The following is a 19,038-nucleotide window of genomic DNA, read 5'->3' as shown; positions in this document are numbered from 1 at the left end:
AAGGGCTTTTATATAGCCATAACGATTGTGTTTCATGAGTCCAATATCCAGAGAGGAGGAACTGTGAAGGTATGACTGTTTTGTTTGGCTGGGCTGAGTTATTACTATTTAATTGTTTGTTGTTAGGTATTTATTTAGTTAGTTAAATAGCTAGTTTAGGTCTTTTAAATTCTATACTTCTCTATATATGTTTATACATTTGTATAGGAGGGTGGGTTGGGGAATTTTTTTTTATTTTTGGGTTTAGTTTTGTACTATTTTTGTACTGTTTTGAATTGCATTGTTTTGTATTTGTTGTAATATTTAAAAATTATTTTTTCTTAAAATATATTATTTTAAAAAAATCTAGTGCTGACCATGTAACTGCAGTCGATTGTCAGGAAAACCAATCTGGTTCACTCATGTCTGTTAGGGTAGAAAACTGTTATTTGGTCTGGCCTACATGTGACTCCAGAACAACAGCAATGTGGTTGATTCTTAACTACATTCTGGGCAGTTAGAGTTTGGTAATAAATGCTAGCCTAGCCGGCAACATCCACATCCTAAGACTGAATTTTTATAAATCTAGAATTGTATATGAGCAAGTCATTGAAGATGACAAGGCACTAAATGTAGGCTTGACCACAACTGGGTATTGTGCTCAGTTCTGGGCATTAAACTGCCGGAAGGAAGTGAATTTATTCAAAAATGGCTCAAGGGATAAAGAACTGCAGTTATGATGGTAGATTGGAAAAGATGGAACTTTTCCCTTGCTTAAGAGACAGCTTACAGGAGATTTTATAGAGAGATTCAATATCATGAGCAGTCAGGGGAGAGTAGATAGAGGAATAAAGAACCAGAGGAAACCAATTTAAGGTGATTTGGCAACAATAGCATTGGCGACATGAGGAAAAACATTTTTATGCAGTGTGGTGGGGGCAGATAGTGTCAAGTTCTTCAAAAGGAAAATGAATAATTATGTGAAGAGAAAAATAGAGCTGTGGAAAAGGTTGGTTTGGGTGGTGGGGGGAGGGAGGCCGTGAGGTGGTGGTAGGGAGTGAGGCTAGACGAATTGCTCTTTGAAAAACCCAAAACGAATGGCAGCCTCCTGCGCTGTTTCACTCAATGATTTTGTGAAATTTGTCATGTAATTTTACATTGCTTTATTGCAATTTGGTTATTCACACAAATTGTTGAGTTATAACAGTTTTAATGGAATTTTTGCAAAACTTCGCAAACCTTTAGATAGAATGCAAAAGTCAGTAACATATTCCATGCCCTTAACTTGGGGGATGGAGGGGAACCAGAGACTAATGAGGCCATTGGGAGAAGATATCTTATTTTTTGCACCATCAATATAAAAATAGTGTTTAATGATGAATGAATAAATTAGTCTGATAGGTTTGTATAGGTTGAACAATATTAGCCTTGACTGCAGTTTTTGTTTCTTTAATTAGTTTCAGGCCTGGTTTATGTATGAATATCTTACAAATCTATCAGAAAGGATGTTGGGGACATATTCCTAACATAATGAGCAATCTTGGTGTTGGAAATTTCAATTGACACCCCCACCCAACATCGATAATGATCAAGAGAACTGGAATTGACCATTTAGCTCTCGACTCTGAATCATCTGCCATTCAATGAGTTTGTGCACCACCTGTGACATAACCCCTTATATGTACCTTTGCCCTATATTCTTTAATAGTTTTGGATAACAAAGTTAAGCCCTAACTACTCCATGATAAACTACCTTGGGTTAACCCCTAAATCTCTTTGGAGCAACCTTGTTTCTAGGTTTCCGTAACAGAGAAAGTGCCCTTTTGGAGAAACAGTTTAAAGGTTTGCATTGCCTTTTATGTTGAAAACAAACATTTCTATCTTAAATGACTTGAATGTAATTGTAAGTCTATGCCCTTTTGGTATTTTAGTAGCACATTAGTAGATTTAGTTCAAATACATTACCTTCTCTATTGGGAAAGGTATTGAGAGGTATGGTACAAAAGTGGCTTAATAGCATTGAGATAGAGATCAGCTGTGGTTGAACTAAATGGTGGATCCTCCTGAAGGACTGAATGGCATCCTATACTTCCTGCACAATGAGACATAAAGGAATTTGATGTAAATTACATAAGCACAAATGCACAAGTATTAATGAGTTATTTCCAAGTTGTTTCCTTTTGAAGAAGGAGAATGTTCAGTTTTGCAGTGGTTATGGTGTAGAGTAACTACAGGGGATTGAGTTGAAATATTTGCATCATTAATTCAATTCCAGTTATAGTCTTGAAAATACATCCAGTTAATGAATAAAGGTTTTGCAAACACCTAAAGAATTTAAAATGAGTCTCACTACCAATTTTCTCTTAAAACTTCGGTCACAGGATAGGAGTGTCATTGGCAAGGTGACGATGCTTGCCCATCTCAATTGCCCTGAGCTGACTGGTTTATGGTGTGCTTTAAAAAGATAGCTACGATTCTAGTGGTGTACTGCAAAGGTCGGTGTTGGGTCCACTGCTGTTCGTCATTTTTATAACTACCTGGATGAGGGCGTAGAAGGGTTAGTAAATTTGCAGACGACACTAAGGTTGGTGGAGTTGTGGATAGTAATGAAGGATGTTGTACGTCACAGAGACATCGATAAGCTGCAGAACTGGGCTGAGAGGTGGCAAATGGAGTTTAATGCAGACAAGTGTGAGGTGATTCACTTTGGTCGAGTAACCAGAATGCAAAGTTCTGGGCTAATGGTAAGATTCTTGGTAGTGTAGATGAGCAGAGAGATCTCTGTGTCAAGGTACACAGATCCTTGAAAGTTGCCACCCAGGTTGACAGGGTTGTTAAGAAGACATAGTGTTTTAGCTTTTATTAATAGAGGGATCGAGCTCTGGAACCATGAGGTTATGCTACAGCTGTACAAAACTGGTGTGGCCGCACTTGGAGTATTGTGTACAGTTCTGGTCACTGCATTATAGGAAGGATGTGGAAGCTTTGGAAAGGGTGCAGAGGAGATTTACTAGGATGTTGCCTGGTATGGAGGGAAGGTTTTACGAGGAAAGGCTGAGGGACTTGAGGCTGTTTTCGTTGGAGAGAAGAAGGTTGAGAGGTGACTTAATAGAGACATATAAGATAATCAGAGGGTAGATAGGGTGGACAGGGAGAGCCTTTTTCCAAGTATGGTGACAGCACTCACGAGGGGCCATAGCTTTAAATTGAGGGGTGATAGATATAGGACACATGTCAGAGGTAGTTTCTTTACTCCGAGTAATAAGGATTTGAAATGCTTTGTCTGCAACAGTAGTAGATTCACCAACTTTAAGTACATTTAAGTCGTCATTGGACAAGCATATGGACGTGCGTGGAATAGTGTAGGTTAGATGGGTTTCAGATTGGTATGACAGGTCGGTGCAACATCGAGGGCCGAAGGACCTGTACTGCGCTGTTATGTTCTGTGATTCAAGCTGTTGCAGTGGATCTGATCTAATTGCACTTAAGCATCAGACTGAACAAGGACAGTAGATTTCTTTCCCTAAAGGACTTTAGCAATGGTTTTCATAATGTTTTATTAACTGAACTTGAATCTCAACTACAGTGATGAAATTTGAACACTCAACTTCAGATGATTAATCCATTGTCTAGTAATATAATGTCCATTCTATTGTTCTTTGCATTATTGATCCTGAATAGAGTAAATTGGCATGCTTAATGCAATTCCTGGAACCTCTGTGTATTAACATTTTCTTTCCTACATCATGGTGTTTGTACTTTATTTGATCTGAGCTCTTTACTCTGACTTAGATGCATCAATCCATATTCTAAACTTTGACTGAGTTACTGCAAATGTTGCTACGTCTCATGATTCAGCAAGTTAAATCCAAATCTTACTGTGTTGGATCTCTCCCAAATGCCCATGTTTCACAAATTGTTGCATTTTGGCTTTGCAATTGTACATCGGCACACTTTCTAATTCTCTTTTATTGTGCTCTTGAGAATAATTTGGGAAATCTAATTCATTACTCTACATATTAGAAATAAAAGTACAAATGATCATTATTTGGGTACTTGTGACAATAGTCATTGGAGACTGAAGCAGGTTTTCATCAGAAAATTAACCAGGGAAGATGTCTGAAAAGAAAAGCTTCATTGAAATTGTGAACATAATTTAGCTAAGAATTTGTAAACTTCCTCAAATTCATTTGTTTAGCCACTTGTTATTTGTTCAGGAGCTGTGGACATATTAGTTAACCCAGCATTTACTGCCAATCCCTAATTGCAATGGACAAGATGGTGGTGAGCTATCTTCTTGAATCACTGCAGTCCTTGGTGCGTAGGCATGCCAATTGCACTGTTAAGAGATAATGCACCAGGATTTTGACCTAGTGACAGTAAGGGAATTAACATATCATTTCAGGTCAGGGTAGTGTGTGGCTGAGAGGAGAACCTGCAGATGGCTGTATTAACATTAATTTGCTGTCTTTGGCCATCTAGGTGGTAGAGGTTGTGGATTTGGAAGTTGCTTCTCAGGCCCCTTCATATGTTACTCCAGTCTTATGGATGGCACACATTGCTGCCACTGTGCATTGTTACTGAAGGCAGAGAATATTGATGGTTCTGGATGGGGTGCCAGTCAAGCTTTTTGTACAGAGGACATAGCTCGGTAATATTCCACACTGACCGGTCAATGCCAATGTAGTAGCCATAGATCACTTTAGTCAGAGTCTTGAAACACAAATCTTTAGTATTGTTGATGATACCTATTGTCTTTGTAGCTTCTAGTGCCTTCAGAGAAGGCAGAAATGTATCATCGTCCTCGACTGTGCTAGGCTCCCCTGTCGTTGAAGAAGCTCCATCTCCTGGTAGTTATTTAATTATCCACCGCCATTGATGATCGGATGCAGCACCACTGCAGAGCTTAGGCCTGATCCGTTTGGTTGTGGGTTTGTTTAGCACACCTAATGCATCCTGCTTCCTCTGTATGGCTTGCATTGTGTGTTATAACTTCACCAGGTTAACACGTCAATTTTAGGTCAGCCTGGTGATAACTCCACTCACTTTTTTTAGGTCATGTTTCCTTACCTGTTGCCAAGTAAAAGTGAATTCTACTCTTCTCTCACCCCCTTCTATTTCTCCTCCTCTGTGTCTTTAACCTCCCCATCCCCACCGCCCCTTTTTCCATCCTGGCCCTTCCCTTTGTTAACATTCTTCCATGGATATAGGTATCACTGGCAACATTTGCTGTTTACTCCCAGTTGCCATTGACCTGAATAATTTGATAGTCCATTTCAGACTGCATTTAGGAGTCAGTCATATTTCTGTAGTCACTGACTATGTCCTCATTAACTTTTCCTTCCAGCAGTGACTAGTCCATGTTATCAGCATGCATGGACCCTCCAAGTGGCAGGGCATCTGCCAACTTAGAGAGAACATTGGTCACTTTCCAACCAGACCAGGTAAGAATAGCTGTTTTCCTTCACTAAAGGGTGTTAATGATCTAGTTGGGTTTAAATAATAAATAATTTTCATTCCAGATAGTAGCTTTCAATTTCAGATTTTGAAATACTTTTTTTTTTATTTCATAGGATTTTTCCATCGGATTTAAACCCATTTCTCCAGATCATGAGCCAGGCCCTCTGGATTACTAATCCAATGACATTTACTGCTATGCAAATGTCACCACTTCTTCCTCTTCTCTTCCTCCTGCTCCATCTTTCTCTCGCCATTCCCTCTCCATACCTGCTGTCTTTCAATCCTCCCCACCTTGTAATCCTTGTGTGAAGATGGTCCCACATGGGAGTTTCATATTTTTGACCCAACAACTTTCTGTTTCTAATTTTTGTGTGATTTCAAAGGTGTGGCATTCCCATATGTTAACATCAACAAATATTAATTTCAGAAATAAATCTGTCTAATCTTAATTTGATCGAAGCTTGTTAGATTCATGTCACTTTCTGGTTAAGAGCTGAACAGTTTGTGATCCAGGTCATCAAATAATAACTTAAATCCAAAGGTGCTGCATAATGTTAAAATTTTGATAACCAAGATTACATTCTATATTTGTTTGATGAGTTTCAATAGTTCTTGCTTTAAATTGATCTGTTAAATTTGTTATTAGGCTAATCTTATGGAGTATGATGGAATACTCCCCACTTGCCTAAATGAGTGAAGAGGCTTGAAGGGCTGAATTGTCAACTTCAGCTCCTAATTGGTGTTCCTATGAGTGTAGCCCAAACAATACTTGTACTCAGCAGCCTTTTTATTGGTACCACAGCCACCAACATCAAGATTTATTCACTTCTTCCACCACTGACACTCAATAGCAACTCTCATCTATAAAATGCAATTCACCAAATTTCCTTCAACAGCAACTCTCATATCTACAACTTCAATCACCTGGGAAAAACAAGGACAGTGGATTTGTGGGAGCACCACGACCAGAAAGTTCCCTGGGGCCACTCACCATCCTGTCTTGGAAATATATCTCCATTCTTTCACAGATGCTGCATTTCAAAAGATAGCTTGTCACACTTTCTGAATGGCAACTAGGAATTGTTAGTAAATGTGGGTGCAGTCAGGGATGCCCGAATACTTTTAAGAACATTTAAAAGATTATTGTATGGTGCCTTAACTGTCAACAGACAAAATCTGATCTCTAAAGGAGAAATGGGGATAAATACCCAAAAGATTAGTCAAGGAGGCAGATTCATGCTTGTAAAAGGAATAAGGAGAGGACATAGATTTAAAGTGATGTGCAAACAAAGCCAGGGTAATATGAGGGGAAAAAATTCTCAGCGAGTAGTCAGTTGATGGAATGAACTACCTGGAAATGTGGTGGAGGCAAGTTAATTCAGACATTCAAAAGGGCATTGAATAACTATTTAGATAGTTATATAGTGTGGAATGGTATGTGGAAAAAGCAGAAGATTGGCAGTAGATAGTGATGATTATTTGAAAATCAGGTACAGTTGCAGTATTCCAAATGGTCTCCTTTTGCACTGTAACGATTCTGAGATTCTGGTTTATGGAGCATCTTCATGGTGAGGGAGAGGCCTAGAGGATTAGGAAGGCAATTTCAGGGTCCAGACAGCTGAAGGCAAGGCTATTAGTGGTGGAGTGATGAAAATCTATGTTGCACAGTGGACCAGAATTGGAGAAACGCAAATATCTCTGGTCGTAAGGCTGGAAGTAGATGAAGATCAAATATTTGAAAACAAGAATGAGAATTTTAAAGTGAAACATTACAGGAATAGAAGTCAGTATGGGCCAGTATGCATGAGGTGATAGGCAAATGATACTGAGAGTTGTAGCATTTTCAAGTATAAATAACTCAGCAATTTTTGTCTAATATGTTACTATGATGGCATTTTGGCATGTCTGGTATTTGTCTTGGAGGGAAAACATTTTAACTATTTCAAATCCCTGGCCGAAAATGGCGGATTTGATCTGCTACAGTATATTTCTTTTTAATTCTATGATATGAAGAATGAGGGGTAAGAAAAGGTATTCTCTGGTTAGTGACATCACTGGCAAGGCCAGCATTAATGGTTGTCTCTAGTTATCCTTGTGAATGAAGAAGCTATGGTGAGCCACTGCTTTGACTGTGTGGTGAAAGACCTCCCTTAGGGTGAGAAATTCAGGATTCTGGACACAGCGGTAATGAAAACAGCCAATGTTTTTCAAAATTAGAATATGTGGCGCTTGAAAGGAGACTTGGAAGTTTCACAACATTGCGATTGAGTGGTCATCTGTTAACTTGTGCAGGTGTATAATTTTAAAACATATACCTTGAGTGGGTTCTGTGACAAGAGACACTGGAAAACTACCAATTGTTTCTCTGGGAGCACCTGACTTCATTCAGTAGTGGATATGAGCATTGTTGCATTGAGATGAGTAAAAGCAGATCGGAGGTATTCTCACATGTTTTCAGGAGTGGGTTTCGAAGATGCAGCAGAATTAATCAGTACCATTTAACCTGATGCATTTTTGTTCAAGGTTTCAACATTGTATTGATTTTTAAAAAAAAATCTATTTCAATGCAAAATGGCTTTTAAAATCGCCATTCAAAGAAATGCTAGGCCAAGTTAATTTAATACATTGCAGTTTTGATAATTGATCAGTTTGTGAGAGACACAGAACCGAAGAAGAGTCTGTTCCCTAAAGCAAGTGTCCCTTATAATTTGTTAGAATAGATTTTTGATTCACAACTCACTTTGAATCTAAGAGGCAATTATTTAAGTTCACTGGAGACCTCATTATTTTGTCTTGATTTGGAGATGCTGGTGTTAGACTGGGGTGTACAAAGTTAAAAATCACACAACACCAGGTTATAGTTCAACAGGTTTAATTGGAAGCACTAGCTTTTGGAGCACCACTGTGTGTCACAACCACCTGATGAAGAAGAGGTGCTTCGAAAGCTAGTGCTTCCAATTAAACCTGTTGGACTATAACCTGGTGTTGTGTGATGTTTAACTTTATTTTGTCTTGAAGGTGTTCTTCAGCCCACCTTTTTCAGAGAGAGAGTTGAGCCAGACAGCACTAAATAAAATTTGTATCACACAAAAAGGCGACAGTTGATACTACGCATGATCATCCTCCTAATCTATTAAGGTCTCCTTTATTTTTCTGTGTTTACCTATCTTCCCCTTAGATACCCCTTTTTGTTTACTTACTACTTAAAACGTACCTCTTTGACCAAGATTTTAGTCACTTGCCCTAATGTGTGCTTGCATGGCTTAGTGTCAGATATTGTTTGATAACACTCCTTTGGAATACCTTGGGTGATATTGTCCAAATGAAGGCACAATATAAATTCAGGTTGTTGCTGTTGAAATAATAAATACATGTACCGAATAGCTAACCAAACTTGGGAACTTGAGTAATAATAACCTATTAAGTGTCTGAAACCAGTCAATGTACTGTTTGAAAATCATGCTGTCGAGAGTGTGTTGCCTCATGATGAAGGGCTCCGGTCAGAAACGTAGATTCTCCTGCTCCTCGGATGCTGCCTGACCTGCTGTGCTTTTCCAGCATCACCCTCTCGACTCTGATCTCCAGCATCTGCAAACCTCACTTTCTCCTAGTTGAAAATCATGCTGGTCAGCCTTCACCCCGAACGCTATAAAAGTTTACAAAAGCAAGCCAGACTGTAGATGACTGAAATTTTTCATGATTGATGAACAAGGAGAGGCTTCATCTCGACAGTGTTAAATTATTGCGTGTAAGTAAACATCCTGGTTAGGAAGGAGTCAAGTAATTGAAGATGTTTGTACTGATTCACAACTTGGAGGAAGAAGTCTACACTGCGTGTTTCCCAACCTTGAAGGTTAGAAAAGCTGATCCACCTGAAAGGTTTTGAGAACTTAATAGTAAAGCTTTGAGCCACTGTCAGAACACTGAATTTTTGCTTGTAAATTTTTGTCCACCTTGTAAATATTCCAGGCCGGCATTGAAATTTCTGCCCAACATATACAGGAATTGATGAAATAGATGGATTATCTGACTAAATCTTAAATGCATCTGTTATTTGTCTGGAATCATCTTTCCCAGAGATTTGGTCAGAATGTAGAACTTAGTACTATAAGGAGTATTTGAAGCTTATTGCAAAGATGCAGGATTTACTGAAGAGATGAGAATACAAGAACTAGGAGTAGGAGTAGGCCCTTCGACCTTGTAATGTTATGGCTGATTTTTCCACTTCAGTGTCAATGTCCTAGCTACCTTTTGTATCCCTTAATTCCCCATGTATTCAAAAATCCATTGACTTCTGTCATGTGTTAACTGAACAACAGGATCCATAGCTTGCTAGGGTAGAGAATGCCAAAAACTTACAATCCTCTGAATGAAGAAGTTTTCATTGTGTTAGTCCTCAATGACCAACCCCTTATTCTGAGACTGTGACCTCCTGGTTCTGTATTATAACTATCAGGCTGGGACTAACTTTTTTTTTAAAAAAAGACAAGGCAGGTGTTTCTTCAAGTGGTTCATCATTATGATGGACATAGAGAACATTGTTCCACTTGTGATGGAGATCAGACAAGGGGCCATAAGCATAACAAGTCACAAATAAATTGAATTGGGAAATTTCGTATAAATGTCTTTGCCCAGAATGTGGTAAAAATATCGAACTTGTTACCATATGGAGTAATTCAAATGAAGGCCATCACATTTAAAAGGAGACTAGAATTATTTGAGTTGAGTTTGAGTTCCTAATTCAGTCTGACACTGGAAAACAGTTGGTACCTGAAAGAATTAACTGACACCACAAGATAAGCTTGTCCAAGTGATGTAGTAGGTGGTTCCTGGCCGGAGCTAAGCAATTTGCTTGTTTCCAAAGTTGTGTGAGATATAATAGCAACATTAGCCTATTCTTGTGTTGAACCTGAGAGACCATCATTATACGGTAAATGGAAAAGCCCTGGGGAAAGTTGATGTACAGAGAGATCTGGGTATTCAGGTCCTTTGTACCCTGAAGGTCGCAAAACGGGTCGATAGGGTGGTCAAGAAGGCACACTGCACGCTTTCCTTCAACTGATGGGGTAATTGAGTACAAAAGTTGGCAGGTCATGTTATAGTTGTATAGGACTTTGGTTTGGCCACATTTGGAATACTATGTACAGTTTTGGTTGCTTTCGATAGGGTGCAGAGGTGGTTTACCAGGATGTTGCCTGGTATGGAGGGCGCTAGCTACGAATAGAGGTTGAGTAGATTAGGATTATTTTCATTAGAAAGAGGGAGTTGGGGGGGGGGGGGGTGCCTGAATGAGATCTACAAAATCATGAGAGGTATAGACAGGGTGGATAGCAAGGAGCTTTTTCCCAGAGTGAGGACTCAATTACTAGGGGTCACGAGTTCAGGGTGAGAGGGGAAAAGTTTTTAAGGAAGATGTGCATGAAAAGTTCTTTACGCAGAGGGTGGTGGGTGCCTGGAATGAGTTGCCAGTGGAGGTGATAGAGGCGGGCACAATGACATCATTTGAAGATGTATCTAGATAGATACATGAATGGGTAGGGAGCAAAGGGATGCAGATCCTTAGAAAATAGGTAACAGGTTTAAATAGAGGATCTGGATTGGCGCAGGCTTGGAGGGCCGAAGGGCTTGTTCCTGTGCTGTAAAATTCTTTGTTCTCATCTCAGATGTAACGTAACTGGTTATTAACGAATATGTAATAAACCTATTTACCGCTCATCAAGATTGAGTTTACCTTCTGTCAATGTCTTAATGTGGGCATCCTTCCTCACATGGTATCAATGGTTTAGACTAAAACCAGCAAGGAGGATTGATGGCAGTGAAGCTACTGAAAGTTTCTAAGTCTCACCATTATAATAATAACAAGGTACAGAGGAAATGCTGCACTACCAGAGTTTCCATCTTTTGAGTAAGTTGCAGAGAAAGGCTCTCTCTACCTTTTCAGGTGAATTTAAATGATTCATGGTCATTACTTCAAGCAAGTTCACGAGTATGCTCCCTATTTATTGACCAATATTTATTCTAAAGCTAACAATTTGGTAAGTGACATATGTTCCTTAATTGCAATGCGATTTGTAGGAATTTAGTCTGTTTGGGTTGACTACTATGTTTCTTGTCCTAACTAATGACTACACATAATTCATTGGCTGGAAACACCTCTCACGATGGTAAAGTGATTCTATAAATAGAAATCCTTCCTTATCATTCTGCTCATTGCTGTCAGAAGTGTTCTTGAAGGAGAGAGTGAAATGTTGCTTTCTTGCACATGCCAAATCATATTTAATAATGCATTCAAAGTGTACTGTGTGAAGTTATTATATTTGATTTAAATCTGTTGCTCGCTTGCTTTCAGAAATGTGTGTGCAGCAGATTGTAGAAGGACAGAAGGAAGGCAGATTTATGGGACCACTTTCTGAATCAGACATTTCACAGCATCCTGTGGAGAAAAAAAAGCCAAAAATTTAAAACTACAATTATATCAGAAAATTGGTGCATTTGAAAATGCAAAGGTTTTTTGTTAATGGTAGTGTCTACAATAAAACGAAGCCAGTTTGTCTCTCATAACTGTTGGGTTGAAGAGTAGGAAATTAATTACTGTAATCTCATGTAAATAGAAAAATATAAACCATGTTTTTTGCTTTACCCTCTGTCTATGTTGTTCCCTTTCTGAATTTTTAACTTAGTACAATAAAACCTGACCTTAACAGCATCATTTAAACAACATTACCTTATTTGCTTGTTATTACTGGGATTTTTTTTTCTTTCTGTTATGGGATGTAGACATCACTTCCTATGCCATCATTTTGACCATTCCTAATTGATCCGAGGGCAGTTAAGAATCAGTCAGATTGCTGTGGGTCTACAAGTCACCAGTAGGTCAGACCAGGAAAGGACAGCAGATTTACTTCTGAAAGGACATTGGTGAACCAATTTTTTTTAATGACAATTGTCAGGAGTTGCCTGGCTAGCTTTTTATCCAGATTTTATTGAATTCAATTTTCTTCTTCTGCCAAAGTGGAAATTGAACGTATACCTCCAGAACATTAGCCCGAGATTCTGGATTACTTGTCCAATAACATTATCACCGCTTATTTTCTCTCACTCATTCTTCCCTTCACACATTTTAATGAGGTCTTCCAACTTTTGCAGTGAACACAAAAACCGAAATTGCAGGAGAAGCTCAACAGGTCTGGAACATCTGTGGAGAGAAAGCAGAGTCAATAGTTTGAGTCCAGTTATGCTCCTTCAGAATTCAGTTTCTGTTTTTGTTTGATTTCCAGCATCTGAAAGTCTTTTAGTTTTATTTTCTTTGAAGTGAAGAGCTGGGTGTTAATAATTTAATGCAAGAGAAAAGGGGACTAAGACTGTGCTGCTGATGAGTGACTGGTCCAGGAACACTCCACAATAGACAGATCCAGAAGGGTATGACTGTGTAGTGTACGTGGCGACAAGAGTGTTAAATGGCCTGATAAATTGTGCAATAATGTTGGAAACTGAGTTAAAGTAAGTGTTAAAGTAATTGAGTTCAGTTTGAGGTCTGTTTTGTATATATCTGGAAGAGATGTAAGCTGAAGAAGAGCTATCTAGCGAAAACCCAGAAATTTGTCAGACGAAAGCTGATTGGAGCTGTGGCAAAATGAGCAAGAAGCCTTGTTGTGGAGATGGTGGTAAACCAGTGATGCAGTTTTGATGTTTGTAAGGATGCTGCTCAGATAAAATGAGTAGTGCATTTGAATCCTTTTCTGGTGCTTATAATAACATCTTTCAAACCATTTTTTTTCTTATCAAATAGTTTTTTGTTGAATAAACTTTTTGTTTTTCATGTTAAAAGTACACTGGCAGACTCTTGTAAATGCATTCGGTAACTGCTAATCATAGTTTGAAAACAAAGGTTTCTAAAGCTTTATTTCGCTCAGGGATCTGATTTGTCTAGTCTTAACATCAGCAGCGATCATAACAATATGACATCAATAATAATAGGTAGTGTCTATTGCATTCCTTAGCATTAACCAGTTGAGATCTTTAGTCTTCAAAAGAGGGGTTGCACAGGGTGGGGCGATTTGGGTCAGGTGCATCAGTAGCAAGTGCCTAGGATTGAACCTTCCCTGTAAAATTTCAGACAGGTTAGTGATAGGAGGTAGGCAGTGGGAAGACTATCGTGTGGGTTTTAACGTTCCCAGACTTGCAAGCCCACTGGCTGGGACTGTATAATCCAATTCAATCAGTGTAAACGTATTAGTTCTTTTGTAATTAGTCATTATGCTCAGCTTAAAGCATACTCCTTTCTTGTTTGCAAGTTTTGCAGGCTGCAAATGTACTAACGAGCTTCATTTCAAAATGGAGTAGGGCAGGCACTTGTGGCATTGAACCAACAACTGGAGTGAGCAGGCCTAATAAATGGGCAAGGAGAAAGTGAGGACTGAAGATGCCGGAGAACAGCCTGAGGGCTTATGCCTCAAACATCAGATCAGATTAGATTACTTACGGTGTGGAAACAGGCCCTTCGGCCCAACAAGTCTACACCGACCCTCCGAAGAGCAACCCACCCAGATCCATTCCCCTACATTTACCCCTGCACCTAACACCATGGGCAACTTAGCATAGCCAGTTCACCTAACCTGCACATTTTTGGACTGTGGGAGGAAACCGGAGCACCCGGAGGAAACCCACGCAGACACTGGGAGAATGTGCAAACTCCACACAGACAGTTGCCTAAGGCAGGAATTGAACTCTCGTCTCTGGTGCTGTGAGGCAGCAGTGCTAACCACTGTGCCACCTGTAATTCTACTGCTCTTCGGTGCTGCCTAACTTAATAAATGGGCTGTCGCATTTTCTGTTGGGGAATGCGTTTTTGTTGTTTGTCCATTTATTCATAGAAAGCAGTTCATAGTTGTGGTGCTATCACTGCATTAATAGAAAACCAGTATGGGTGCTTGACTTCAGAATGCTTGTGGTAATTGTGCGTGCTGCTTTCATTAACTGTGTGATGATTTTGTTCTCCAGCATGCTAATTATCACTGCGTGTTTAACTCTCAAAAACAAGATTCTGCTGTGCAACTCGAAAGAGAGGTTTGCAATTAAGTAGTACTTTGCTTGGCCTTGCAAGCTCTGTACAGCCAATTAAGTGCTTTTGAAATGTAATCAATTATAGTGTAGGAACCATCGCCAATATGTGCTCAGCAAGTTCCCACAAACGGCAATGTGACAAAGACTGGTCTCTTTTTTTTAAAATGATGCCAGTTCTGGCTACCAGAGAAAATTACTTTTGTTCTTCTTTGAGATCCAGAGTTCTAGATTTTTACTATCGTTGTGTAGAAAAAGTGCTTTTGATTTCAGTCTAGTGGAGACTGATCCAAAATTTTAACACTGTACCCTATTCCTCTGGTCAACCCTATTCCTCTGGTCAGCCCCATCAGAGGGAATAGTTTCTGGCAACTCCATTCAGTACTTTAACAGCTTTAAACAACTCTATCAGATCCCCTTTTAATTTGTATAAAAACAAGGGGATGAAAGCTAATTTTACGTATTTAGAATTTAGCTCTTTTGAAGTTTAAATATCCTTTCTTTCCTTTGCAAGCCAAACTGAGTTAATTCCTTTTGTGTAAGGTAATGGTCCTAAAAGGGTTTATGTTCACGTAACATTGGTTCCATCCATTCTATTGGATATGATTATAGCATTTAAAAAACATTTAGGTAAGTACATGAATGGGAAAGATTTGGAGGGATATGGGGCAGGAGCAGGCAGGTGGGACTAGTTTTTAGTTTGGGATTAAGTTCAGCTTGGCTTGGTGGTTTCTGTGCCATATGACCCCCATGACTCTATCGATGTCGCACATAGCCTGTGGGTGAAGGTCAGGAATTCTATTCTAGCATTCAGAGGGTTAGGGTTAGGGCATCTGTAAGAGATGGATGATAGTAAGCCAAGGATGGATAAAAAGTGATAATGTGGGCTATAAGTAGGTGGAAAAAGGTTGGTTAAGCTCTATAAAACGCATGTCATGGCTGGGCGTGAAGTGCACGGTTAGCTAAAGGACCTGGAATGAGATGTTCAGGTTCTAAAATTATTGAATGCAGTATTGGGTTCTGAAGGCTGCAGAGTCCCCATTGAGAAAGTGGAGGTGAATTAGCTGCTTGATCTGTTACAGTCTAGTTATTTCGACTGTGCTGTTAAGTGGACAGTTCCAGGGTTTTAACCCAACCATGATGAATGTTGTATTTCTGAGTTGAGACAGCATGTGACTTGGAGGGTGAAGGGAGAGTTTTTCTAAATGTGCACCTAGGTGATTTAGTACTTCTTCAAGTCAACATTTTTTTAAAACCTACTCATCCTCCAATGTTGGTCCCTGCCACATCTTCTATTTTAGTCACTCCTTAAGTGGTGACTGTCTTCAGCTGCCTAAGCCACGGATTTACCCTAGCCCCACCACCTCCAAACCTTTGCCTTTTAAGATTTTCTCTTTCCTTTCACTGGTTTGTGTTATTGGCATCACTGCCAAGCAAAGCATTTGTTACCATTGCTAATTGCCCTTGAACGGAGTGGTTTCCCAGGGGTTGACCACATTGATGTGGGTCTGGAATTCATGTAGGCCAGACTAGGTAAAGATGGCAGATTTTCTTCCTTATATGTCATTAATGAATCTGGTTTTAAAAAAATAATCAATGGCCGTTGTTATGGTCACCGTTACTGAGGCCATCTTTTATATTGCAGATTTTTATTAATTGAAATTAAAATCCTCCAGCTGCCATGGTGTGATCTGAACCAATGTCCCCAGAGACCTAGCTTGGGCCTTTGAATTACTCAACCAATGATATTTCCCTATGCCATCATTCAGAAGATTGTTAATGTTTTGACCAAACATTCGGCAACCTAACCTAATATTTCCTTGATGTCAAGTTTGGCCTAATGGTGCTCCTGTAAAAGAACAACATAAAAGGTGTTGTGTAAATACAAGCTTTTACTTGAAGTGAAGATATGATGCTATCAGTGGTTTACATAAATACATGTGCAGTAGAAATTCCATAGCTGAAGGAATGTCCTGCAATAATCAACAATGGAAATTGAGAGATGGACAGCATTGGTGAAACCGAATATGTTACACAGCCGGAGGAAGTAATAAAGAGAGCCTCAAATCTTTCTATGGACAAATTTCAAATCCAAGTTAAACATTTTAAAATTAAGGTGTTGTCACAATGGGGCCTAGTTAGTGTGCATCATAATCTTTAATGAACGGGGCATGCTATAAATCAAGATACGGAGCGACTGCATTTTCCAGAGGAAGGAGAGTGGGAAGCCAGCTGCTGCAGTGCTCAAAATAGAAAATTTTAATTTGTTTCTTTTAAAGCTCATTTTTTAAAAAAAAAATGCATTTATGTTTCTCTCAATATTGAATGTTACATAAATAACAAAATGTATCTGCATTTAAAGCTATCCCTGGACATTGGATATTTGGGTGTGTTTCCATAATTAAGAAGCACTCTCTGATGATAAACGGTGATGAACCTCACCTCATCAGTGTTCAAATATATTCTGAAGGTTTAGTTAGCATACTGCTGAAACCACCATTTTCTTCTCTATCTTCCTGTACGTCAGTTTGTATAGCTATATCTCCAGTCATTGGGCTAGATGGTCCATGCAGAATTTTAACGAAAGTGGATCTTCATTTGATCTGTTGAGGTTGAATTCATCCATATATCAGGCATAAATTACAACGAAGATAAGTGCTTTGCTGAATTGGATATGATGTGTTGTACTTCAGGAAGTTTGAAATAAAATAGTGCACCACTATGTGGTAACCATGTACCTTATTCATTCAAGCAATACCTACATATTTAAATATATTTTCAGAATGAAATAAAAATAATTACACCCCCTGTTGTGACTTCAAGGATTTTTGAGTCTGTAGATGCAAGAAAGTGTGTGGAGGCAGAATCGTTCTTAGAAATGGTGCTCTGAAGCTCAAAATTAAAATAGTTAATAAATCTGTTACAAACATACACGTATTGCTGGAAAGACTCTGCATCTGTGGAGAAGGAAACAGAATGATGAAAAGATATTAATACTCTCTCTCCACAGATGCTACCTTCCATGCTGAATGTTTCTAGCATTCTCTGCTGCTGAGATCAAATTGTTCAACCATATTCTTAATTTCTTTTCTATTTAAATCATCAACTTGCTGGTGAAATTTTCCATCCATCCAAAGTTGATAGATGTTACCAGGGGTTCAGTAGCAGCTTGACTCAGTGGATAGCTGTCTTGCCACTGAGTTTAGAAAATTGGTTAGTTCAAGCCCCAGACCAGAATCTTGATTTTAGGCTGACGTTACCAGTGTTGAGTCACTGCTGTGAGTGACCCAGTCATGTGCTGGGTCATTGCTGTGTTGTTGACTTTCAGGTGAAGTTTTCAAACATAGTCTTGCCTGATCTTCAGTTGAGTTTGAAGAAGTAATGTGACATTATTTGAAGAAAAGCTGAAGAGGTCTTCTGCTGTTCTGGCTAAGATATGACTGAAGTATTGCCAAATCAAATGAACTCATCTATCAAATCACTAGTGTTTCTAAGGCCTTGCTGTGCTTAAATTTGCTGTTCCTTTTGTGTCAGAAATAACTGGCTGTGATGTGCTTCTGGAAGAACCAAGATTGTGCAGGCTGTTGTTTGTATCAGGTTAGTAAGTGTGTAAATTGATGTACAAAGTTAAAAATCACACAGTACCAGATTATAGTCCAACAGATTTTAATTGGAAGCACACTAGCTTTCGGAGCGACGGTCCTTCATCAGGTGATAGACTGTGATTTTTAACTTTGTACACCCCAATCCAACACCAGCATCTCCAAATCATGCCTTTTCTTTTTAAAAGTTGCATTCTCCGGTTAACTATAACAATGGGTGTTAGCCTAGACAATAGGTTGAGGGTGTTAGCCGCATGTGTTCTGTCTTTGCCATAATATTTAGACTGATTGTAAACTAAAAAGTGAGATAACAGAGATAACCGTAATGATCTCCTCAGGAGACAGACACGTGCTGCAACCGACAGGGTACCCTTTGTTGTTCAGTACTTCCCAGGAGCTGAAAAACTACGCCATGTTCTTCATGACCTGCTACACATTGTCAATGAGGATGAACGCCTTGCCAAGACCTTCCCCACACTGCTACTGCTTGCCTTCAAACAACCGCCAAACCTCAAACAGATCATTGTTCGTAGCAAGTTGCCCGGCTTTCAGGACAACTCCATATAACCCTGTCATGGTAGACGCTGCAAGACGTATCGGTGTGTGGACGTGGATACCACAATTACGCATGGGGACAACTCCCACCATGTACATGGCAGGTACTCATGTGACTCAGACAACATTGTCTATCTTATACGTTGCAGGCAAGGATGCCCTGAGGCATGGTACATTGGGGAAACCAATCAAAGGCTACGGCAATGGATAAATGGGTACCGCACAACAATCAACAGACAGGAGTGTTCCCTCCCAGTTGGGGAACACTTCAGCAGTCCAGGACCTTCGGGTGACCATCCTCCAAGGCAGACTTCAGGACAGGCAGCAGCGAAAAGTGGCCGAGGAAAGGCTGGTAGCTAACTTCCATACCCATAGGGAGGGC

General features: G+C 39.4%; 1 protein-coding gene across 2 annotated transcripts in view; it reads left to right on the top strand.

The window, feature by feature from the left end:
• mgat4b (alpha-1,3-mannosyl-glycoprotein 4-beta-N-acetylglucosaminyltransferase B) overlaps window positions 1-19,038 on the top strand; it is a 245,870-nt gene that overhangs the window by 117,538 nt on the left and 109,294 nt on the right. Inside the window, exon 2 of one of the 2 annotated variants that reach the window (XM_043703125.2) lies at window positions 5,327-5,423. The exons of the other annotated variant lie outside the window; for it this stretch is intronic. Within the exon in view, the coding sequence (XP_043559060.2) occupies window positions 5,351-5,423 (73 nt within the window). The 5' untranslated portion in view covers window positions 5,327-5,350. The remainder of the gene's footprint in view (window positions 1-5,326; window positions 5,424-19,038) is intronic. 2 annotated transcript variants of the gene reach the window in all.

Source organism: Chiloscyllium plagiosum, unplaced genomic scaffold (genome assembly GCF_037043375.1).
Source record: "Chiloscyllium plagiosum isolate Xiang-an unplaced genomic scaffold, Cpla_swu_hap1 HiC_scaffold_16, whole genome shotgun sequence".
Classification (NCBI taxonomy): Eukaryota; Metazoa; Chordata; class Chondrichthyes; order Orectolobiformes; family Hemiscylliidae; genus Chiloscyllium; species Chiloscyllium plagiosum.
Note: the sequence above shows the minus strand (reverse complement) of the source record. Positions and strands in the feature narration are given on the sequence as shown.